The following is a 22,166-nucleotide window of genomic DNA, read 5'->3' as shown; positions in this document are numbered from 1 at the left end:
TATTCTTATAACCTAGAAATGCTGTTACTTTCGGCAAACAACCATTTTTTATTTGTATATACTTTCGTGTGGGGTGTTTATATTACAGATAGTGTTTATACTCTAGATGTAAAAGAAACGATAACTCATTGATGGTAAATACGCGACAGCCTTTTTTCGGGTGTGTTGATATATTTGTGGTTATTTAATATCGGTCTGGCGAAACAACAGTCTCCATGTCGATAATGCATACAAGGCAGATACGTACACCATTATGTATGTATATAGTAGGATGGAGGAAGATAGGACACCTTATCATTATACTTTTTTGACCTATTTGGTAGTAAACAAAGAACATTCAAAGAATAATCAAAACGTATTTTCACAACTTCCATAGGCCGTTGCTAATTGTTTAAAACGCAATCAGGATATTGAGATAAGCTGTGCTAAAGGTGTCCCGTCTTCCCCCAGTCGACTATATACTTAGGTCTTAGAATATAAGCCAATATAAAAGCAACAAAGTTTTTTCTAAAAACGACCAAGCACTGAGCTTCGAACCCAGTATACTATACAGTTACCAGTTATTTGCCTTTTATAGGTACTAAGTCACGGTCATATAACAGTAAATTACATTCACAAAGTATTTTCAAACGTGACTTTTAATTTAAATCGCAAAAACGCAAAACATAAATAACGATCTATGGTGCAAGACAAAATAATAAAGAACATATAAGAGAGAAAAAAAAGCGGAGGTTAAATAAATTGATGCAGCCTATAAGAAGGGAAGTAACCTGAAGCATTTATAACTTGAAGATTTGTATTGCGTTACCAAAAGACTGGATTCAGATACATTTCATGATATGTGTAGGTGATTGGGGCCAGATTATAAGATGTACAGAAACAACAGTTTTCAGGACAAATTTAAGTCAGAAATTGTTCTTAATTTAGTAAACGCATATAGGTCAAACATAAAAGTGAAATTGAATTATAAAGTTTTGCTAATAATGACATTAGAAATAGGTGCGGACGCAACTTCTGAAGAACTAACCCTACCACCTTGAGCTGTATACCTTGTCCTATACAGGTTCTGTCGAGCACTGCTCAAAACTGTTAAATAATTCAACATAAAAATAAACCTATCTAGCATGCAATGCGAATAACCCCACGTAACCACGATTAGCGTTTTGTGTGATTATGACGTCATACAACGCAGGTGGGGCTCGACGCGGTCCACGTTCCAGATTGTTGACACGTGACCGATGTATCGCCTAACAACCGTCGGCCGGTGTCGCACGAAAAGTTACAAACCGTCCCCAACGCGTCATTGCTGGTCGTGCACGTCTTGAAACCAAAAGCAGGGGTTGAAAGGCCAGGGAAACATTGGTATCCTATTGAGTTACAATATATTAACTATAGATCCAGATAAAAGCAAGGGTGGTCTTAAAGTTTTGGAAAATGGTTTGAATAGTAATGTAAGGTAAGATGGGTGTTTTAACAGTTGCCAACGGTTTATGGGAGTCGTGAAGATACGGTTTTATAATTCTTTGAATGTTCTTTGTTTATTACAAAATGATGGGACGAGAAAATAGAATGAAAATGTGTTCCATCTTTCCCCAACCTACTATATCGCAAAAGCCAAGCGTAATTCGCAGTATAAAGCAAACAGCATATAGGACTATATAGGTTTTTATGCTGGTTTTGCCTGATGAATCCTATAGACACGTTTTAAAACTTTGTAAAACGTTTACCAATTAGATAACTTAAATAGCCTAAGTAATACTAATGATAAATGGGCAACGGAAAATATGGGTCGAAGCACTTATTTTGAGTGTGACAAACCAGAATAGACTTAAGAGGCCAAAATCTAACGTAATACGCCGACGTAACTAACTTACACAACCTATACGAGTTGTACAGTGACCATATGTTGTGCTCTACAAACAATTACTCCACAACAACGATTACAAACAATCGTTGGACAACAATCAGGCGACAATCAAAAACATATAAACACATATATATTAATAATTATATATATATTTTATTAATTATATTCTATATTAATATTTATAATGTATGTAGAAGTTATATACACGCTCTTACAAGCAAACAACGCGAGTTGTTTTATATAGAAACAGACGAAACACAGGCCGTGCAGGTAAAAGGTTACCCATATTTTATTCCTGTTTTTGTCAAAACCAATTTTAACTTAAACTGTAACACAACATAGCATTTACTCTGCTATACTGATAGTAAGCCTAATATACTTTACTTACTGATACCTTTACCCTATAGGCTCACTATACTTACTTATATTAAGTCTAATATATGTTTCACTTACTTATGCAGCTTCCTATGTTTGCAGTCCATCTCCCAGCACCGAGACAAGTCGCTCTACTTGGCCCATTTGGTCGCCAGCCATCGTCACATACCAATACACATTCCGACCCATATCTATTCGTCTCCGACTGCATGGGTCCAATACCACACACAATTCTGCCACCTACTCCTACAGATTCCAGCTCGTCGCAGTAAATTGCTAGAAATTGACAGAAGATCTTTTTAAACAGCAGTCGTTTGTTTTACTTATATACGTTTTTAGCTTAAAATATATACGTGCACATATGCACTGTTTGTTGCATTCTGTATTAACTTTTTTAGCTGCTAGCCTGCTATACATCGGCTTAGCAGCCAACTATATTATGTGCACAATACAGCTTGCTACATTACCACACTTAACTTTAAACCGTTGTGAAGATTTGTCAGTAAACATCACGCTGCAAGTTGTAAAAAGCGCTGATTAAAACACGTCGACTCGTGTCCCAAGGCGCGAAGTTTTTAAATGATTACTTTAATCAGAGGCAAACTAGAACTTATGTAAGCACTTCACGTTATGTGTGTTGCGTTTTAAAATGGGGTTTTAGATGGGCCTCGTTTTGTGTAATATCTTTCGACCGATTTTTATTTTGTATTTACAAATTTCAAGTGTTGATTGTTATTTCGTAAATTCTAATAGTATCTTGATTAAATTTTAAGCATGTGGCGCGGACGAATTATTCTTTGTCTCCAAATCACGTGAGGTAGGAATGAATCAGCATAAACACTGTTACGTCACAATTAAACTCACGTTCACAGAGGGGGTAACCTCCGATAAATTCCCCGAACCCGTCACCATCCGTATCCACTGAACACGTGCTGCTGGAAGCCCCCACTCTTTCGTAGCTCAGGTCGCAAAAGAAGTTACACACACTGCCAAACATGTTCCCGTTCGTACAAAACACCAAACCATCTTGTGGGTTAACAGGAACCGGGAGACATCGCAAAACTGCACATAACGGAATACAATATTTGTTTTAAATGTAAAACAAGTCTTTATTTTAATACACTGATTCATAAGACGAAGACAACCTGCATAGGATGTTGAATTTTGGTACAGTAATAGCCAAAAGTGTGTAGAACGGTTGTATAATAAACACCTTGTTGCGAACCAATAATACTAAAGCATATTTTCAATTAAGGGATGCAAAGTTTGTAAATACTAAACAGAATACCCCAAACTTTTTGTTTATTTAGAAATATTTTTAGTCAAATTATCTTGATACCCAAATTAATACCTAAACATAAACTCACGTTCACAAATTGGTTCCGGTGCGTCCCACGTGCTATCCGAAAGGCATCTTCGTCTCTCCGATCCCACTAAGCGGTAACCCACCGCACAGGTATACACGCATTCACTTTCAAATAAATTTCCATAACTACAGGTAACTGAGCCGTTCCTTGGGGCAACGCTTTCTGGTGAGCACTCGTTGCCTGTTAAAGGAAATAGTAAAGTTATAAACATGTTATGAATGTTAAAATTCTGGTAACTTGTAGTGTTAAGTTTGGTCTAACTACAATTTAACATTTTATTTATCTGCTCCTTTAGGATAGCGAAAACCAAATTAACTAAAGCAACAAAGAGTAGGTATAAACAAAAGCAAAACGACAGAACTTAAAAAGCTAATGTTACAGTTAAACTAGTCAAAAGGGTTAAAAAACTTGCTATATATAACTGTTAATATTTAGTTTTACCATTGGTTAAATATTGCACAAGCGCAAGTCCTAACTTACTAATACATGTAGGTGGTTCCTCTTCTATACTCCACTGGCCAGCGCCATCACTATTGGGTTCCCCACACAACACAGTATCGTAGCCCACCAAGGAATAACCAGGGTTGCATTCAAAGAAACAAGCGCTGCCGTATAAAACACCTCGCGTACAAGAGATGCTTCCATTGACTGGCGAGTTCTGAACTTGACATGTTATCTCTGAAGGGATGAATGAATGAATGACACCTATATATTCTTGCGTGTCGTGGCAACGCTATGCAGCGTGGTAAACTTCTGTGGGGTGGAAAGTTGGGGTGTGTTTTACGCACGGGTGTCTTATTTCATTCACCTCGTGCTCGCTTACCAGTTATCACGTATACGTAACTTCTATATTCTACTAACAGCAAACCAAATAATCCACACTGTGTGATTTGTAACTTTTTTCGCACCGACCCCGCACCGAAGTGGAACAGTGCAGCCGGCACTGCCATGCTTTATACATGGTGCAGGAAAAGGAATTTTTAAATAAAAACAAACTTTAAAAACACACAAAAAAACGTGGGTGGAAGTAAAATTACTAAGAAAAATAATATTAAAAAATATTCAAACAAAATCACCTTTACAAGTTGCTGGATTTGAACTCCACTCTCCTTCTCCATTGTTGTCGTCATCATTGCACGTTATGATGTCATTGCCACGTAAGAAGAAGCCATTATCGCATGAAAAGTGACATTGTGAGTCAAGTTGACTAAAGTCGGTGCAATTTATGCTCCCGTTAGACGGCGCACTTAAGCTCGGGATGCAAATGACCTCTGTGGAGGGAAATTATATTTTGAATTATATACATTGGTTGTGAAAGAGACTTTAATTTTATTTTAAAAATACAAAAATTCAAAAAAAGTTAGGCCGAATTAAAATAATATTTGGACAACCCATTTTCTTTAAATAAGAGAGCTTTTATAGTTATGTCTCTTGCCTCCAAGACACATATGTCCACAGTGGTGGCATTAAGCTTTGAAGCGTCTACTCTAACCACCAATCAAATGACATCCACCGACTCACCGTTACAGACAGGAAAATCTGCCGACCATTCACCAACCCCGTCATTATTGGCATCCCCACATTGAATGGAGTTTGATCCAACCAGGTGGTAACCCCTACTGCATCGGAACGCACAGTTACTCCCATATGCGGTGGATAGACTGCAAGCAAACATGCCGCCAGGTGGGGCCCAAGAGATGCTGTTGCAAATGATAGCTGGAAAACAGAAAGTCAATTTAAAGAAGTATATTAAAATTGTAAAACTCGTATAAAATCATGGTTGGAAATGATTTTTTCTAATGTCTAACAAATAGGAAAGCTGTAGTATTCTCTAAAAATGTATTAGTATATAGTCAGTTAAACCACACAATAAAAAATACTTGGACAGGCGATATATCGCACACAGTGAGTTACATACCACTTGCGTAAAATATTAAAAGGTTGTGTTTCTACAATATAACAGACTTCGCACCTGTACAGAACGGCAATACTCCTATCCATCGACCAATCTTTGATCCGGAAACACTGGCACATATGACGTCATCAGTGTTAGTGACGTTTGTAAAACCTTCGAAACATTCGATGCTAAGAAGGGATCCAACTGTGGCTTCAGTTGCAGATGATGTGTAGACTCCATTGGATGGGGAGCCAGGGTCGGGACATAGTATAACTATAAAGTATTTGTATGAGGGTTAAATAAATAAATGTAACTTATTTATTCAGGCGTGGCGAACAACAACCATTGTTATAACATGGATGTTTTGTTTCATACATCCTGGTCAAAAGTTGCCACTTGCGTAATTTTACTAGTGCATGTTTTTGGTGAGGGATTTTTTCTGTTCGACTTGCAGTTTAGTTTAGAGTTAGACTTTAGACAATCATAATCCAAGGTAACACCGGGTTGGAAAAAATTGCGTTTAGGTGCCTTAACGTATAGATACGAACGCCCACAATCGTAGCCGCTGTCAAGCATAAAACCTGTATCCTCCGGTCTATACGGAAGTTGTTCGTTTTCACCTAACTAATATTGTTTAAAACCACTCACGTTCGCACACGGGGGGAGGTAAGGCCCAATCTCCAACTCCGTCATCGTCTACGTCATCACACAATGACGTTATGCTTCCGTTGAGGTAATACCCGGGGAAACACCGAAAGGAACCCACAGAACCCCAAACGTACGGGGGGCTTGAAGCCACGAATCCATTAATAGGTGTTTGTAAATCGATGCATGTTATTTCTGGAATATAAGAGCTTTTAAATGCTGATGAACAAGGTTGGACTTTAAACAGCACCAACCAGATCGCCATTAAACGAAAGGGTTTACGAAAGAGTTTATTGCAACGAAGTTTTAAAGAACCTTGTGTCATTTTATGTATTACCGTATAAGTAACATAGTGGATGATCGATTCATTTTATGTGCGTTTTCTATGTGTGTGACAATTTGACAACCCATAAGAAATAACAGGGTTTGAGCAATGTTAATTAAGTGTCTTGCCCAAGAATTTGGTATCATCATCAAGCATCGAGCCTGGTATCGATACAAGCGCCTAATCATTGAGCCATGGCGTCGGATGAAACTTAAATTGGAATATGGAAAACAGAAGCTCACGTTCACAAGCCCCATAACTTGACGTCCATTCTCCGGTGCCGTCATTGTTCACGTCACCACATTCTACTGTGTCTCGACCAATAAGAAAGAAGCCTGGGTCACATGTCATGGTTACGTTATCACCAAAAGCTCGCCCGTGATTGGATGGAATGGTCGCGTTGTCGCGTGAGGTCAACACAGGACAAAAAATTTCTAGAATACAACCACATTAGCGTCATAAATAAAAAATTAGTTGTGCTAACCCTTGGTTAAAATTAGTTAAAGTGCTCACAGTAAACAGCACATAACTGTATATAAAGCTATGGTGCCGTAACATCCTCTGAGAAAAACGGTAAATTAGTTTAAAACACTGTTAGAAGAAGACTGTACAAAAATAGTGACACTGTTATGTGTGTGTGAAAAAACAGTAATTCGCGACTCACGGTTACAAACAGGAGAAGACGAATTCCATTCCCCAATCCCATCATTGTTTGAATCCTCACACGTCACAAACGCTTTCCCATCCATGAAGTAACCTACGTCACATGTGAATGACGTCACTGACCCCCACACTGCAGGGGGCAAGTCGATGATTTGCCCGTTTTGAGGAGGTAGTAGCGGACCGTCGCATGTGATTTCTATGGAATATGACGTAATGAATCATGACGTATAGTCTTTGAAATTAGTAATTGAAATTCAATGCAGACACTGATATTCACTTTAATATTTACAATAAAATAAACAAGGTATCTTACGTGAACAAGTCGCCAACGTTCCGTTCCATTCGCCCTGACCATCGTTGTTTTCGTCCTCGCATAAAAGCGTAGGGTTTCCCACAAGATAATACCCATCTAAACATCTTGTTACTAATGTTGCGCCAAAGTGAAGTGATTGTGACGCAATAAACACTCCATTGTCTGGCGGGTTTAAAGGTGAACATGTGATTCCTGAAAAAGGAAATTTTAAATTGAAATGTAAATAAAGAGTGGCTGCTGATAAAAAAAACTTTATTAGCCAACTTAAAACATACTTAATGTAAACAAATAACAACCAAAAAGTTCTTGATTTTACATACGATCGCAAACTGCCGCCTGATTGGTCCATTCCCCGATTCCGTCATCGTTACTATCATCACACCGCGTGGTGGCGCTACCGATAAGGAAGAAACCAACATTGCAGTCGAAGGTGACGTCACTTCCGTATATATTGTCAGGTGATGACGTCACAATGCTTCCGTTTTGGGGTGCAGGAACCGGAACCAAACATGTAATTTCTGTAAACAAGGGAGTACGGCTGGGCTCGTAAACTGTAATTTAGATAGACAGCCGTTTTTTGCTGCTAGGTGGCAGTATGATAAAATGCGTAAAAATCACGTTATGTCTTACGTGTACAAGTTGGGAATTCCCCATTCCATTCCCCGATTCCGTCACCGTTGACGTCACCACACTCTCCTGAAGGTTGACCAATCAGAAAGTAGCCAACATCACACGTGACCTCAACCACTGAGCCGTAAGTAATTTCCGGTGTATTTATAAACCTCCCGTTTGTGGGTTGTGCAGGAATGGGACAAGTTATTTCTGTGGTAAAAGAAGTTATTATAGTAAGTCAGCAGCGTTGAGCTAATTATAATGAACTTGTAATGCTTGCATTGAAAAATATGATTAATACTATAACGTGCAATTTCGACAAATGAAAAACTGCATAGAGTATGGATAAGTCACAAACGAAGTAAATTAAGAGATTTACTATGCATAGATGAGGCTCTCAATGAACTTGTCATAGATCCTGGAATGTAAGTTAGATATGGCGCGCTCTATTTTATATGGGTAGGTCCGACGACAAGGCGTGCCGGGGGAGCTGGGATTTAGGACAGAGTTTGCCCATAAGCGTTTAGCAGATGGTAACGGTTGACCTCAACAAAACTTACGTTGACAAACAGCCATCGCCTTGTCCCACTCTCCAGCGCCATCTAGGTCAACATCAACACACCGTATGGAGGCGCTACCGATCAGAAAGTAGCCGACGTCACAATTGAACGATTGTTCTGACCCCCACACCGGAAATTGCGTAGAAGACGTGACATTGCCATTTTCTAACTGGGGCAAGTCGGGACAGTAAATTTCTGTAAAAAAATAACTAATACTTAAATATTACGTTATAACTATATGCCAAAACTATGATGAAAAAATACATTCGTCCACAAAGGTTGCAACATTGAGTCTTAAACCCGTCTTTCTTCTGGGCTACAGACCACCTACTGTGTCATGGCGTCGTGCTTATACATATATATGTCCGGCGCCGTGGTGTAGTGGTTAGCGCGCCTGCCTGTAACCCAGAGGTAATGGGTACAAGGCTCGACGCTGCTACCATTGTGGGCGTATGTGTCCTTGGGCAAGACACTTAACGGCAATTGCTCCAACCCAGTGGTCACTAATGGGTTGTCTAAATTATCAGCCATACATAAAAAAAAAAGAAAAAAAAAATAATAATTACCCACAAAGTAACATACATGGTAACTCGTAAGCTGGCACGAGGTGTTAAACCCGTGTGATAACGACTGTCGTTTTCCGGCCACGCGAGGATAAAGTAAGTTACATTCATTCATTCATTCATATATACATAAAGTATACATACGTTCACATATCGGAGGCAGGTTATCCCAAGATCCATTGCCATCATTATCGTCATCTGTACACGTCAGACGGGGAAGTCCCACCATGGAGAATCCAGGGTCACACATGAGGAACATTTGCGTGCCCAATGTACGTTGGAAAGTCGTGTTGTATCTACCGCTATCCGGCGGCGAGATCACGGGGCATTCTATCACTGAAGTGGTTGTAGGAAGGTATATATTTTAAAAGGTTACCAAAAGTAGAATAAATGTATCCTACGTTTGCATATCGGGGAATCCCCGCTCCACTCTCCGACTCCATCATTGTTATTATCAACACACGTGACCGAGTCTGAACCAATCAGGAAGTAGCCAAAGTCACACCGAAATAACGTCACAGAAGCGTAGTCAGTGACGCCAGGAAGAGTAGCAACTCCGTTCAAAGGAGAAGGAACAGTAGTTGGGCACATGATCGCTGATGAAGAAAAATTATAATTATAATATAGTGACATTATAAGAGTAAAGCGACGTCATGAAATAATATTGACGTCACAAACGTTTGTTTCTTACGTTCACATTCAGGCAAAGCGCTCAACCAATCACCAATGATGTCACGGTCTACGTCACCGCACTGCGTAGTGTCTTGACCAAACAGGAAGTAGCCCTCGTTGCACGTAACCGTGACGTTGGTACCATACGTCACATTGGGGGTGGATAAGGATCCGGACAAAGGGGCGACGAGAAGGGGGCACGATATTACTAAAAGAATTATAAAAGGTTAAAATGTTGGCATTGCTTCTTGAAATAGATAAAAAAATAACCAAAATACTAATATATACGGGAAATGGGCCCACTATGAATGAATGCAACTCGTTTATCCTCGCGTGGTGGGGGATACGACAGCCGTTAAAGCAGATGTTCTGTTTGAGACACCCCGTGCCCGCTTACGAGTTGCTGGGTTGGAGCAATTGACGTTAAGTATCCTGTTCAAGTACACACGCGGTCACAATAGTTCAGTGGTAGTAGCGTTGATCCTACAATAACCTCTGCGTCATAGGCCGGCACGCAAACCACTTCGTCATGGCGCCGGTCGGATACAAATTTAGAATGAACAATAACGTCAGAAATGCCTCAAGACTGATCTTTATAATGTTTTTATGCAAAATAAGAATCTTTGACTCACGGTTACAAACAGGAGAAGACGAATTCCATTCCCCAATCCCATCATTGTTTAAATCCTCACACGTCACAAACGCTTCCCCATCCATGAAGTAACCTACGTCACATGTGAATGACGTCACTGACCCCCACACTGCGGGCGGTGAGTCGGTGATTTCCCCGTTTTGAGGAGGTAGTAATGGCTCGTCGCATGTGATTTCTAAATATTGGGAAAGGTTATAACAACCTAAAAGATATATATGATTTTAAATAATAAAAATGTCTGTTTTTTTAAACAACTAAAATGCCAATTTTTAAATAATAAAAATGTCCGCGCAACCTAAGGTATAATCAGAATAATTACAAACAATTTATGTTTTTTTCAAAAGCGTGTCACAACGAACTTCGTTTTATTATTACTTCTCGTTTTTTACTGCTTTAACCTTTGTTAATGCGAACGAAGAGACCAAATAAAGCCATTCATTCGTTTGTTGTTCATTCGATCAACCGTTTATTAGATTGCAAACTTTAATTCATGCTTTTAATTTAAACTAAAATCGCCAATAATCTTTTTCTATAATTCGTAAACCGCTTTGCAATTGTTTACCCTTTACCAGACGAAGTAATACAAATAGCAATAGGAAACATATAGCCTAGAGGCACATGTAGGAATTTATGTACACGTGATATAATCTTGAACACATAGTATAAATATTGCTTAGTTTTCCTAGAATTAGATTTAGATCTACAGTACATCATTTCACCGACGCACAAAATATTGGATTTTATCTCTACCAGGAGTTATGCGTGTTTGGAGTGACTTTTACACAACTTAAGATTAAAACAACATTATCTTAACAGTATTGAGAAATTTGTAATGCGCAAAATATTGCTTAAAATATCGCTTAGATTTGATGCGCATGCGATAATATAAATGTGATTATTGTTACATATTCTACGTCAGGAGATTTACGTCACGATTGTAAATCTGCTTATCCATTCCTATTACTTACAGATTTCTATTATCATTACGTCACAGATTTACGTCATGCTGACGTATTTGGCTATACTTACGTCTACAAGTGGGGAACTCCCCATTCCATTCCCCGATTCCGTCATCGTTAACGTCACCGCACTCTTTTAAAGACTGACCAATCAGAAAGTAGCCAGAATTACACGTGACCTCAACCACTGAGCCGTAAATAACTGCTGGCGTATTTACAAACCTCCCGTTTGTGGGTAGTGTGGGGGTGGGACACGTTATTTCTATATAAAACACATTAGATATGTGTGGGTTTTAAAAAGTTAAAACGATTTGAGACGTTAACTTCAGAACTATTTTAACTGAGTGAAGTCATACAGCGTGGCATACCATGGGACCAGAGATTTAAACCAGAGTTGGCCAACTGCCTGTCACGTATAGGGTGCTGCTACAACTGGGTTGGACCAAAATCCGTTAAATTTCCCAAAGATCTATTTATGCAAGCAGTTTACTTTGCAGCTATCGGATTTGCCGTAAAATGAGACTTGGAAAATTTTCCTAATCAAACACTCACGTCTGCATATTGGCAAGGGTTGATTCCAATTTCCTTCCCCGTCGTTATTCGTATCCACACACTCAAGCGTTCCAGCGCCCTCTAGGAAGTAACCTACGTCACAATTGAATGACGCGATTGCTCCCCAAACCGGAAGTCCCCCCGATAATGACGACATTCCGTTTACAAGCGGTGGGAGATCAGGGCAATATATTTCTGTGAAAAAGTAGTGAAATGATAATATATAAGGTGGTAATATGGAGAATGGAGGAAGATGGGACACCTTTTAGCACATTATGTTCAAATATCCTGATCGTGTTTTAAACAAATAACAACGGTCTATGGGTCGCGAGGGCACGGTTTTATATTTCTTTGAATGTTCTTTGTTTACTAAAATGGAATGAAAAGGTGTCCCATCTTCCTCCACACTACTACACGTTTGTTAAGTATCTCTAAGATTTCTTTCTTTTGTTTCCAAAGTGTTTGAAGGATGTGATATTAACGAATAGACCCTGGCCTAAATCCATCAGTATTAGGGTAATAGGCTAAATCTGGCATAAGTCCTATATGTCCTTAAACAAAAATCCCACTCACGTAGAATAGAATCACCATAATACATACGTTCACATATCGGAGGCAGGTTATCCCACGACCCATTGCCATCATTATCGTCATCTGTACACGTCAGACGGGGAAGTCCCACCATGAAGAATCCAGGGTCACACACGACGAACATTTGCGTGCCCAATGTACGTTGGAAAGTCGTGTTGTATCTACCGCTATCCGGCGGTGAGATCACGGGGCATTCTATCACTGAAAACGGTTGCAATAAACGCGTCATTTTTATAGTAATACGACTACACATGCTTACAAATACTGATATATAGATTTGGTGGGATAAGACCATTCATGCGTTATTGTTTCTTTGCCTCACAACGTGCGGATACATGAGTTCCATCCATTCACCCAATCTAATGAAACTTACATTTGCATATCGGGGAATCCCCGCTCCACTCTCCTACTCCATCATTGTTATTATCAACACACGTGATCGAGTCTGAACCAATCAAGAAGTATCCAAAATTACATCGGAATGACGCCACCGAGCCGTAGTCTAATGACGTAGGAGGGATGACGTCACCATTGTTGAGAATAGGTAATGGTAATGAGCACGTTATTCCTAAAACCGAGGACAAAAATGTTTTACAATTTCATATATGAAGAAGTAAAGTGTAATCTAGTTATAAAATAATTACGTTACAACAACTTATATTCGAGCTCACTATAATGGCTCAACTCGAGCCTAACCTAAGGCTTACTTCGCCGTCGGATATATAGAATATATATAGAGAGAGAGAAAAGGAAAAAAGTGTCATATAAAAAAAGATTAAACCCTGTAGAAAAGGTAAAAATGTCTTTTACTTTCGCATGTCGGTGGGTTATTGTCGTATTCCCCGAATCCATCGTTGTTGCTGTCCACGCACCGCAGGGTGTCGCCACCGAGCATGCGATATCCTTCGCTACAGCTAAAAGTTCGAATTTGACCAATCACAGTTGAGTTAGTGGAAGATACTCCACCGTTGGATGGCGGTCGTAAGCCAGTACAGAGAATCACTAGAAATTAAGAACAAGTTATTACTTGGTGTGGAGCACGTGCAAAATACTGTTGCATATGAAAGTTCAGGTGTTAGGCCAGCGGTGGGGCACAGTGGTTGGAGCGACCGCCTTTAAACCATAGAATACAGATTCGAAGCTCGATTCGCCAGAGTACACTTAACAGTAATTGCTCTAACCCAGTGGTCACTAATGTATATTATCATACATACAGAAAAAAACAAGCAAACAAAAAATACTTTAATTGGAAACTTTATATTCTGTGGCATTAAATTTAAACTACGTGTGCAAAGTCTCGGTTGGTTCGAATTCCATCGTTCATTTTGTTGGCACGTGACTGTTGCTGGACCTCGGAGAAAGAAGTTCCGTTCGCAAGTGAAACTACAAGTCGAACCATGGTAGTTAGAGTTCGTACACGTCATCGAACCACTGAGTGGCGCTCGCTGCACTGGGGAACACCGAACTCCTGGGGAGCGAGTTTTGATAAATTGGTTTGTTTGGAGGACGTTTTAAATATTTAAAAGGATGTCGTTGCACATAGATTAACACCAGGTTAATCTGGACGCTGTTACTATTGTGGTATAAATGAAACGGACAAGACACCTAACGGTAGTCGCCACAATCAAGTAGTCCGTTATGGGAAATATAAAACAAAAACCCCCAAAACACTCAAAACCTACATAGGTATATCAACTAAACGCATTCAGCTATATATGAAGGTCATACAATCATATATACAACTCGTCATTTCATGATTGTTGGTACCACCACCACCACGCCCACCAAGTTAGACCCGTTTTGCAGCGTCCAGCAAATCTCCACTTCTCACCTCGCTGGAGAAGAGCCAAGACCCGCCATGATTTACGAATTACACGGGGTCGGTAGTTTACACCACTGAGTGTTAACATACTTTGGCAAGTTGGGTTTGCATTAGTCCAGTTCCCATTTTGACCATCACATCGACGACTTCGACTTCCAGTTAACTTGTAGCCAGGTCTGCAGCTGAACGTGCATACCGAAGCCGGTTTATTCCGGTTAGAACAGGATACGGTGCTCTGGGCAGGCAAGGAGAGAACAGGGCAGGAACTCTCTAAAAGTAAGGAAGTTTTATTTAAATTTTAAAGATTGTTTTTAACTTGTTGTGGCTGTAATTGATATGTACGATAGCAAAGGTTGGAGGTTAGTCACTTCACAAAATATTAGTTAAAAGCAGAAACAGCTTATGACCACCAAGGACGTGAAATTCGATCACACAAAATGAAATTTCTGTCATAAAAAGACTTATTCTACTTATCCTATAGAACTTTGTCATCTGATATGAGAACTTCAAACTGAACGAATAAACAAAACCTGTACATACATTGATCTGGTTTAATCGAGGCTCTATAAGTTGTGCCTTTGAAATGTAGCTTTAAATTGCTGCCCAAAATAGGGACTTTAATAAAGTCTTTGAATTTAAACTTTAAATTGTAACGAGACGGATTTAAATTTGGACTTTACATTGTCAGAAAGGCTTAAACTCATGTTCGATCTTAGGTAAACCACACCCAAACACACTTCAAAGATATTGAAGTTCAAAGCACCTGAAAGACATGGTAACTCGTTGACATTACACAGATCTCCCGTACAACAACATCTACACACGCTGTTCATATTATGGGAGGGTGAGCATTGGGAGGGATACCACGCAGCTCTTGGGTTCTGTAGATAGTTGTTCTCGCATGCAGTAGGTTGCTTGCACTTTTTGGAGATGAGTTTCCGTCCACCGCTGACACGAATCTCGTTTTGGCATGAAAGCTGAGATATAGATAAGTCTTAAATGGGTTTTGCAACTGCGGTATTTTTATCTGATACTTTTCGTTGTTTTAACCGTACAGTGTGTAGGCCTATTTAACGACTTCCGTTTGGATGGTATATTACATTTACAGTGTAGGTTATGCTTGGTAGCAACATATCATTTAAACAGAGAAGATATGGGAACGGCAAAATGACAGTCGTCGTCAGACTAAAGATAAAAATATGAGCAATCTATCAGTTAAAAACTGAGGCCGCTAAACCATGCAGATGAACTAAGTTATCCTCACATGGCGGGGCAAAAGGCAGTCGTTATGAAACGGGTGTTCTGTTTAATACACCAATTATTATTATCAAAGTAGTTTATTTTGTATTGGTATTCATATAATGGCTATATATGCCTAGTGTTAAACTTTTAAATCAATATTTTCCCCACACACATACAGAGAGCGTTAACTACAAATGACCTTTACACCACCCGTGTAAGCTGTAACTTTGCCAATATGTCTGCAACGTAAGGTAGGCATTTCTCTCTGAAATGCGTAAAAATTCTGTGTAACGTAACTCCGTCACGATGCGAGATAACGAATGCACAAAACAAGGATATTCTAAGAATACGTTGTTTTTGTCGGTGTTTAGATAGTATATAGTAGGATGGGGGAAGATTTACCTCTATCACCTTTACCTCTATTTTCTCGCCCCGTTTAGTAGTAAACAAAGAACATTCGAGAAATTATAATACTATATGCCCATGACTCCCATTGACGGTTAGTAATTGTTTAAAACACGATCAGGATATTTAGATATTATGTGCTAAAGGTGTCCCATCTCCTCCCACCCTACTATATCGTTTAATATAAACTTTTTAATGTAGGCTATACAACAGCTTTATAATATCGCAATGGTGCAGCAGTCATATACACATTTCGATGTATATTGGATACGATGCGGGGTTTGATATACTCGGATGTTATTATTGCGTGTGTCCTTGCACAAGACACTTAGAGGTAATTTCTACAACCTCATTTACAAAGCAGCGCCGTCTGGGTTGGAACTTAGCTATGTAAATGTATGTATATACGTATACGCGAATAAGTTAAGTGAGCTTCGAACACAAGCCCTTTAAACCAAGAAACCAAAGCAAAAAAATAATTCGCATAAAATTCACTTCAACCCAAACAAAACCACCATCAATAAAAATAGACATTTATCAACAACCACGTAAAGGTAAAATTTCACCTCTATTTCAAACCAAACCTTACTTACCAATATTGGGGGGTCAGCTTTTTTCTGCTCCTTTTACAAAAATCACCAAAATCAAGAAAAAGGAATCAAAAAATTTTGAACATGATTTTTGCAAACGCTGATTAAAAATTTGCAAGTCATGGGGTTTTGATTTAAAACAATTTGAAAATTTGATGCTGCAATCATCTTATTGCGTCTACCGGATTTGTTTCATACACACAAGTATCTATATATACCTCATTAAGCATGCATTCCCGCATTCCTCTTGCGTTACACTCCTCATTCGTTCGCGCATTATCACAAACGTAACATCTTTGTCGTGGTCGTCTCGGTGCCGCAGTTTGACCTTTTAGTGTTTACATGGATGTTAAGGTATAAAGGTATTAATAGATTAGAATAAATAAATACTCCGGGGTTTTGTGGAATTTTGTTATGCATTTAACATTGTATGACTTCAGTTCAGACCGTATATTTAGATCTGACAAAATAACGGTCCTATATGATTGTAGGTTTTTTTTAGGCATAACTGGTTAAATAGAGGTTTCGGTGTTGTTGACCAAGGCAGGGGTTCTTAAATTATGGATTTAAGTTCTTGGGTTTAGAAATGATCAGCTTTGAGTTTACACGCATGTTGAATACGATAGGATGTGATGTCAGAGTACAATGCTAATGCAGCATATCAAAGTTACAAACTTTTCTATATTACAACATCGTAAGAGTATTTTACCTGGAAAATACTTGCACACAAATCTCAAGGGGCGGTCGCAGCTTGACAGTGCCCACCTATATCCTTGGTTGGCAGCCACTGTAACACATGAGCGGGTGTTGGAAGGTGGAGGTTCGCCACCACGCCAACCACGGTAAGTAGCAAGGCCACCGTTAGAAGATACAAGAGCCCGACTTCTTGCTTGTCGTTGCAGCCCTGTGGGGAAAAACATTCGTTTAGAAAATTACAAACTGATAAGCGAACACGAGGTCTCTGAAACATGACACTCGTGTTATTATTCCAGTCGGTCTCCGCCACGCGAAGATAAATAAGTTACATTTCTTCGTTCGTTCAGTCTCCCACAAAGCTATATATGCGGTAATGGTAAGCGAGCATAAGGTGTATAAAATATAGAGCACATAAGTTGTACCCATTGACGTTGCTCCCAATGCGAGAATAAATCGTTAAGTTACAATCATGCCCTTTAGGTGTCTAATTTCCCATGACACACACGCCCACAATGGTGGCAGCGTTGGTCTTCGAACCGAAACCTCAAGGTCACAAGGCGAGCGCTCTAACCACTGTACACAAAACGACGTGGCCGCAAGGATAGGCACGTTACGTTGATGTAGTCATTTATTACAGTAGCTCAGATTTAGCCGGAAAATACGAAGCTCCCTGCTTTGAACCGCCGCGGGGCAAAAGTCACCGAGTGATTGCCTCAGAACTTTAACTAAATCGTTGCCGGTGAGAAAATGAAGACTGCATTTAAATGTATCGGGTTTTCGGGTTTTAGGCTCAATATGCGGATCATTTGCAACTTAATGCCGCGTTCATGGTTGTGATAGCATCGTGCCGTGCGCAAAATGCCGCCTTGTCGCATCTTGGCTTTGAAAACTATATGGTGTTTTAAATCATTATCAAAAGTCATGCATCTATAGCGCAGAAAAAGCTGTGAGAAAATTTCCCGAGTGAGCAAAACACAAAAAACTTTTGTTTTTAAAATCTAAGTTGGAGTTTACGTGGAAAACTTGCAGATCCTGTTTAGACTGCAATTACTTTCAAAACAAGTCGCACCTGCGTTTTAAAGGATCTGAAATTTCGTTATTTTTCTTCAAAATTGCTCACGAACTAAAATATCGTTTGACCTCGACATAAAATTGGAGTCAAACACGCGGTATTATTGTAACTATGGGGTGGGAATGAATTACTCGGCTGAAAATGGTTTCTCTCTCGTTATTGAAGGTTAAATACAACCCACCAAAGGCCACGTAAGATGAAAACTCGTTAGAGCTAAAATAAAACCAGGTTTTTGCCGTGTAGGTATTATAAATTATGCCAAAATATTGAAGCCTTTAATTTAACGATAAGTCGGTTTAAATTTGAGTGTTCCACTTACAAGGTTTCCGAATTTTAAATTTTTCGTGAACGAGTGGTATATAGAACTATATAAAGTCAGCATTAACAACGCTGCGTAGGTTTTATACGAAGATCAATTAAAAAGGCTTACATTTGGGAGTGCTGCATTATTACATACACGATATGCATGTTTGTATTAATGTAATAAATGAACGATAGTAATTTGTTTAACATCGGGTGGCGAAGCAACGATATAATCGTTATAACACGCCGGTGTTCTGTTTCACCTCGTGCCTGTTTACGAGTCACCACGTTATGTAACTTTGTGGGTAATGAAATCTTTATAGTATCAGTTTTGGCTGCCGATAAAAATGGACAGCAAACGTAACATACGTTAACTACACGATCATACCACGTGACACAACTCACCAATGAAAACAGAGCTAACCCTTCTGCTCATCATTAGGACCCTCACGAATCTCATCTCGTTCTCTGATTGGACAACAGCAAGTTCCGCGCCTTCTCTCGCGCATGCGCGTACGGCTTCATCCCACGTGACGGAATTTTGCGAGATCTTGAGACAAAATCTTCGCCTCCATAAATAATATCCTCTCCGACAAGATCCCGCTGCTGTAGGAGTTGTAATTAATTATGCAAGCCTTTCTACTTGACAGATGTCACGTAAGCCCCCCAACCCCTAATTATTATTTATTTTAAAGGCGAACTTTTATTGTTTAAATTAATAAGAATTTCTAAGACCGTACGACCTAGCTGCAGGCGAATAAAGTTTTGCCATTTTCCACCAGTATTAATTTTTATCTTTACGTTTTATTTTACCATCGCTAAAATGATAGCAGCTTTGTAATGTTTTATGTCTGTATCAAGGTTTTTATACAAATTGATGCATTGCGCTGCGTATAAAATATTTCCCTGCGTACATGCTGTATTGGGAAACACACACAGCATAGCACATACACCTGCTAAAATGAAAGTTACAAAGTTACGAAAGTCGCCATTTTTCAAAATGGCGTCAAAAATGACAAGTCAACTTTTCCTAAACACCGTATAAAAAAAATACAGTAACGCAACAATTATATTATTATGTCTATAATACACAAGCTTGTAATTCCAACCGAAGGCGGCAACCAGACCGTTTTAATTACATAAAGTCATTTGTCAAAGCTACGGTAGAATGACGTCTATTTATTCTTGCGCGGCAACTACTCAAAGTATAATACGAGTGTTCTGTTTCATACACCTCGTACCCGCTTATTACGGGTTACCACAAATATAATATCGTGAGTAATTGCTTTTTTGTGAATGGTAATTCATGGACAGGCATAACGGCCAAAGCCGCAATGGTTCAGTAGTTTAAAATTACAGTTTAATTTTTTTTAAATTGGACCAACTTTGGCCTTAACTCCAAATATCTCGTCATACCTCGCCCAAATCAAATCCTAAAAATTGAGCGACAAATCGGTCGATGTAAGCTGAGATTAAACACATTTTCTCACCTTCAATGCGGGTAATGAATCCGGATACAAGCAAAACGGCGAGGAAGAGTTTTAGCATCTTATATCTGGAAAGGGAGAAGCAGGAAATTAAAAATTCATGAGACATGAAAAGAATACCAGCTCGATAGAAGCTTTAATGCAATACTGGTACATAATACATAGAATGCATTGAACACCGGGGGAGCCGAGCGCCGTATGCAACCCAAGGTTTAACCGGAAATGTGTTTTCTGCCGAAAATACCGTACGTTGCGCAGTGACTTTAAATATGTGGTGAAAACACTGAATATACGATACCGTTCGCGGATCAATGATACAGAAGAGGCCAAGTTGGCGCGGAATTCCAAATATTCAAAATACAAATACGATGTGTATAAATATTTGGGTCCGATGTATGACGTATAGGCCACCCGGTGCGTATTAGCTCACATGTTGATTAATTAAAGATCATGTCGGGGTAAAGATATGACGATAGCATGTATACTTCAACTGCTTCAATATTTAAAAATATACGATAAAAAAATATTAAACCTATACAAAAATGCCTTAAATTTCAGGCATTTTAAAATACTCGATAAATTTATAAGTAAAGCGTTTTATTAATCGTGCAAAAAACGGATATTGTAGTTTAAAAAAATTAAAAATTCGTTTACTTCGATTTAGTTTTACCTGAACAATTTTTTAATGATTTATCTGTTTGATAAAACAGGCCGTTTATATATTGCAGTATGGGATGCTTCTCATATAGGCCTAATTCTCATATAATGGCTTACTCAATTATACAGCTAATTTAAATTTTTAGCCAACTTTTAAATAAACGTAGAAACTAAAATTAATGGCCCTTTAAGCAAAACAAAATAAACTTTTTGAAACTGTTACTGTACAAAACGAATCACGTTTTAGCGAAAATAATCCTTAAATCCGCTTATAAAACACGCAAGACTCAAAGTGAAACAAGATAACTTACTAATTTGTTAATTTATATCCTTAGGACTCGGTTCCCAGAATGACAGCCAGATAGAGCAGCAGCCACACTTCTACTGAAAGTCTAAACCAGCTAATCTGTTCTTTATCTTCGTTTACAGCTGATTCTATTATAAACAAAATTCCGGCGGCTTCTTAGCACAAAACAAACAGAGGGACTTACACCGGTAACAGAAATATATTTTGCTTTTGAATCTGTTATGCCACTTGACAGTTGGGATTAATCAATTAGGATTTGGTAAACAAGTTAAAATATTAGAACGTTGTGTTATTAAACGCAAGTACCTGTTGGTTGACAGGCGACAAACAACATACTTAGTTTAGAAACACTATATCACGTTTACTATACCCCTTAAGCGTTTTGATGTAAAATAATAAAAGCAAACGACACACTCCTAAACAAAGCGTATATTCGAGACGTAAGCTTAACAGCGATATGTGTATTCACAAAGTCAGATCTTTAAAACATAATATGGTTTAGTGGCTAGAGTTTCGTGGGCCCACGTTTATATAACAAAGGTAAGATCCCGAACAAATATATCTCAACATCAATAATTACCATTTGTGGGCATTGGGCAAAACTGTAGCTTAGGTGTATTCACTTTAAACCATATGTGCCCAACTCATTTGACACAAATATAGTTTCAAACACAAAAATGTAATTACAAATAACCGGTCAACATTATCAATTATATACTATGGAACATATTGGGTCAACTCTGACTTAAATTCCAGATCTCAAAGCGTGCAGAGAATATTTTTTTTGCTGGACCGTGTTTTAACTCGTTCGCAACGTAGGCAAAGGCAAATTTCAAATATCTTCGCATTCTCCATTTTTTTAGTTAAATGGTCCTACGACACACGATAAGCAAACTCACAAAATACGTTTTTCGGAATAACTGATTCGCTTTATTTATAAAAAGGTAAAAAATAACTCAAAAGCAAAACTTT

At 38.8% G+C, this 22,166-nt stretch overlaps 1 protein-coding gene and 2 long non-coding RNA genes across 9 annotated transcripts in view; 2 read left to right on the top strand and 1 right to left on the bottom strand.

The window, feature by feature from the left end:
* LOC149740720 (uncharacterized) overlaps window positions 1-22,166 on the top strand; it is a 163,843-nt gene that overhangs the window by 73,178 nt on the left and 68,499 nt on the right. The gene's annotated exons all lie outside the window — the stretch shown is intronic.
* On the bottom strand, window positions 621-22,150 carry LOC149740726 (complement receptor type 2-like). Of its 7 annotated transcripts, none has more exons than XM_089873364.1 (34): window positions 21,199-22,146; window positions 20,234-20,298; window positions 19,149-19,346; window positions 17,382-17,576; window positions 16,891-17,000; window positions 16,676-16,705; window positions 15,877-15,942; window positions 15,199-15,412; window positions 14,445-14,705; window positions 13,899-14,081; window positions 13,424-13,615; window positions 12,987-13,181; window positions 12,623-12,814; window positions 12,023-12,217; window positions 11,541-11,732; window positions 10,492-10,686; window positions 9,879-10,067; window positions 9,589-9,783; window positions 9,332-9,523; window positions 8,625-8,819; window positions 8,083-8,274; window positions 7,773-7,970; window positions 7,453-7,644; window positions 7,141-7,335; window positions 6,719-6,910; window positions 6,155-6,346; window positions 5,582-5,779; window positions 5,131-5,325; window positions 4,686-4,880; window positions 4,090-4,287; window positions 3,610-3,789; window positions 3,107-3,304; window positions 2,321-2,518; window positions 621-1,367 (listed from the first exon to the last, which is right to left on the bottom strand). In XM_089873364.1, the coding sequence occupies exons 2-34, from the start codon at window positions 20,289-20,291 to the stop codon at window positions 1,180-1,182; spliced, it is 5,958 nt and encodes a 1,985-aa protein (XP_089729490.1). In that variant the 5' UTR covers window positions 20,292-20,298; window positions 21,199-22,146; the 3' UTR covers window positions 621-1,179. The 7 variants fall into 7 exon arrangements, with proteins under 7 accessions (XP_089729490.1, XP_089729488.1, XP_089729493.1 ...); XM_089873362.1 differs by having other exon boundaries at window positions 19,149-19,349; window positions 21,199-22,144; XM_089873367.1 differs by having other exon boundaries at window positions 14,526-14,705; window positions 19,149-19,349; window positions 21,199-21,610.
* On the top strand, window positions 1,320-3,022 carry LOC149740727 (uncharacterized). Its single transcript, XR_016384503.1, has 2 exons — window positions 1,320-1,456; window positions 2,062-3,022. It is a non-coding gene; the product is annotated as an uncharacterized LOC149740727 (long non-coding RNA).

Source organism: Ciona robusta, chromosome 2 (genome assembly GCF_009617815.1).
Source record: "Ciona robusta chromosome 2, ASM961781v2".
Lineage (NCBI taxonomy): Eukaryota > Metazoa > Chordata > Ascidiacea > Phlebobranchia > Cionidae > Ciona > Ciona robusta.
Note: the sequence above shows the minus strand (reverse complement) of the source record. Positions and strands in the feature narration are given on the sequence as shown.

Bases quoted from the DNA above. Each gene is read 5' to 3' on its own strand.
- LOC149740726 (XM_089873362.1), bottom strand. From the start codon at position 20,291: ATGCTAAAACTCTTCCTCGCCGTTTTGCTTGTATCCGGATTCATTACC. The intron at 10,068-10,491 runs GTGAGTCAAAGA...TAATTCTTTTAG, and splicing joins GTCTTCTCCTGTTTGTAACC to TAATATCGTGCCCCCTTCTC. The intron at 4,881-5,130 runs GTGAGTCGGTGG...TTCCCTCCACAG, and splicing joins AGATTTTCCTGTCTGTAACG to AGGTCATTTGCATCCCGAGC.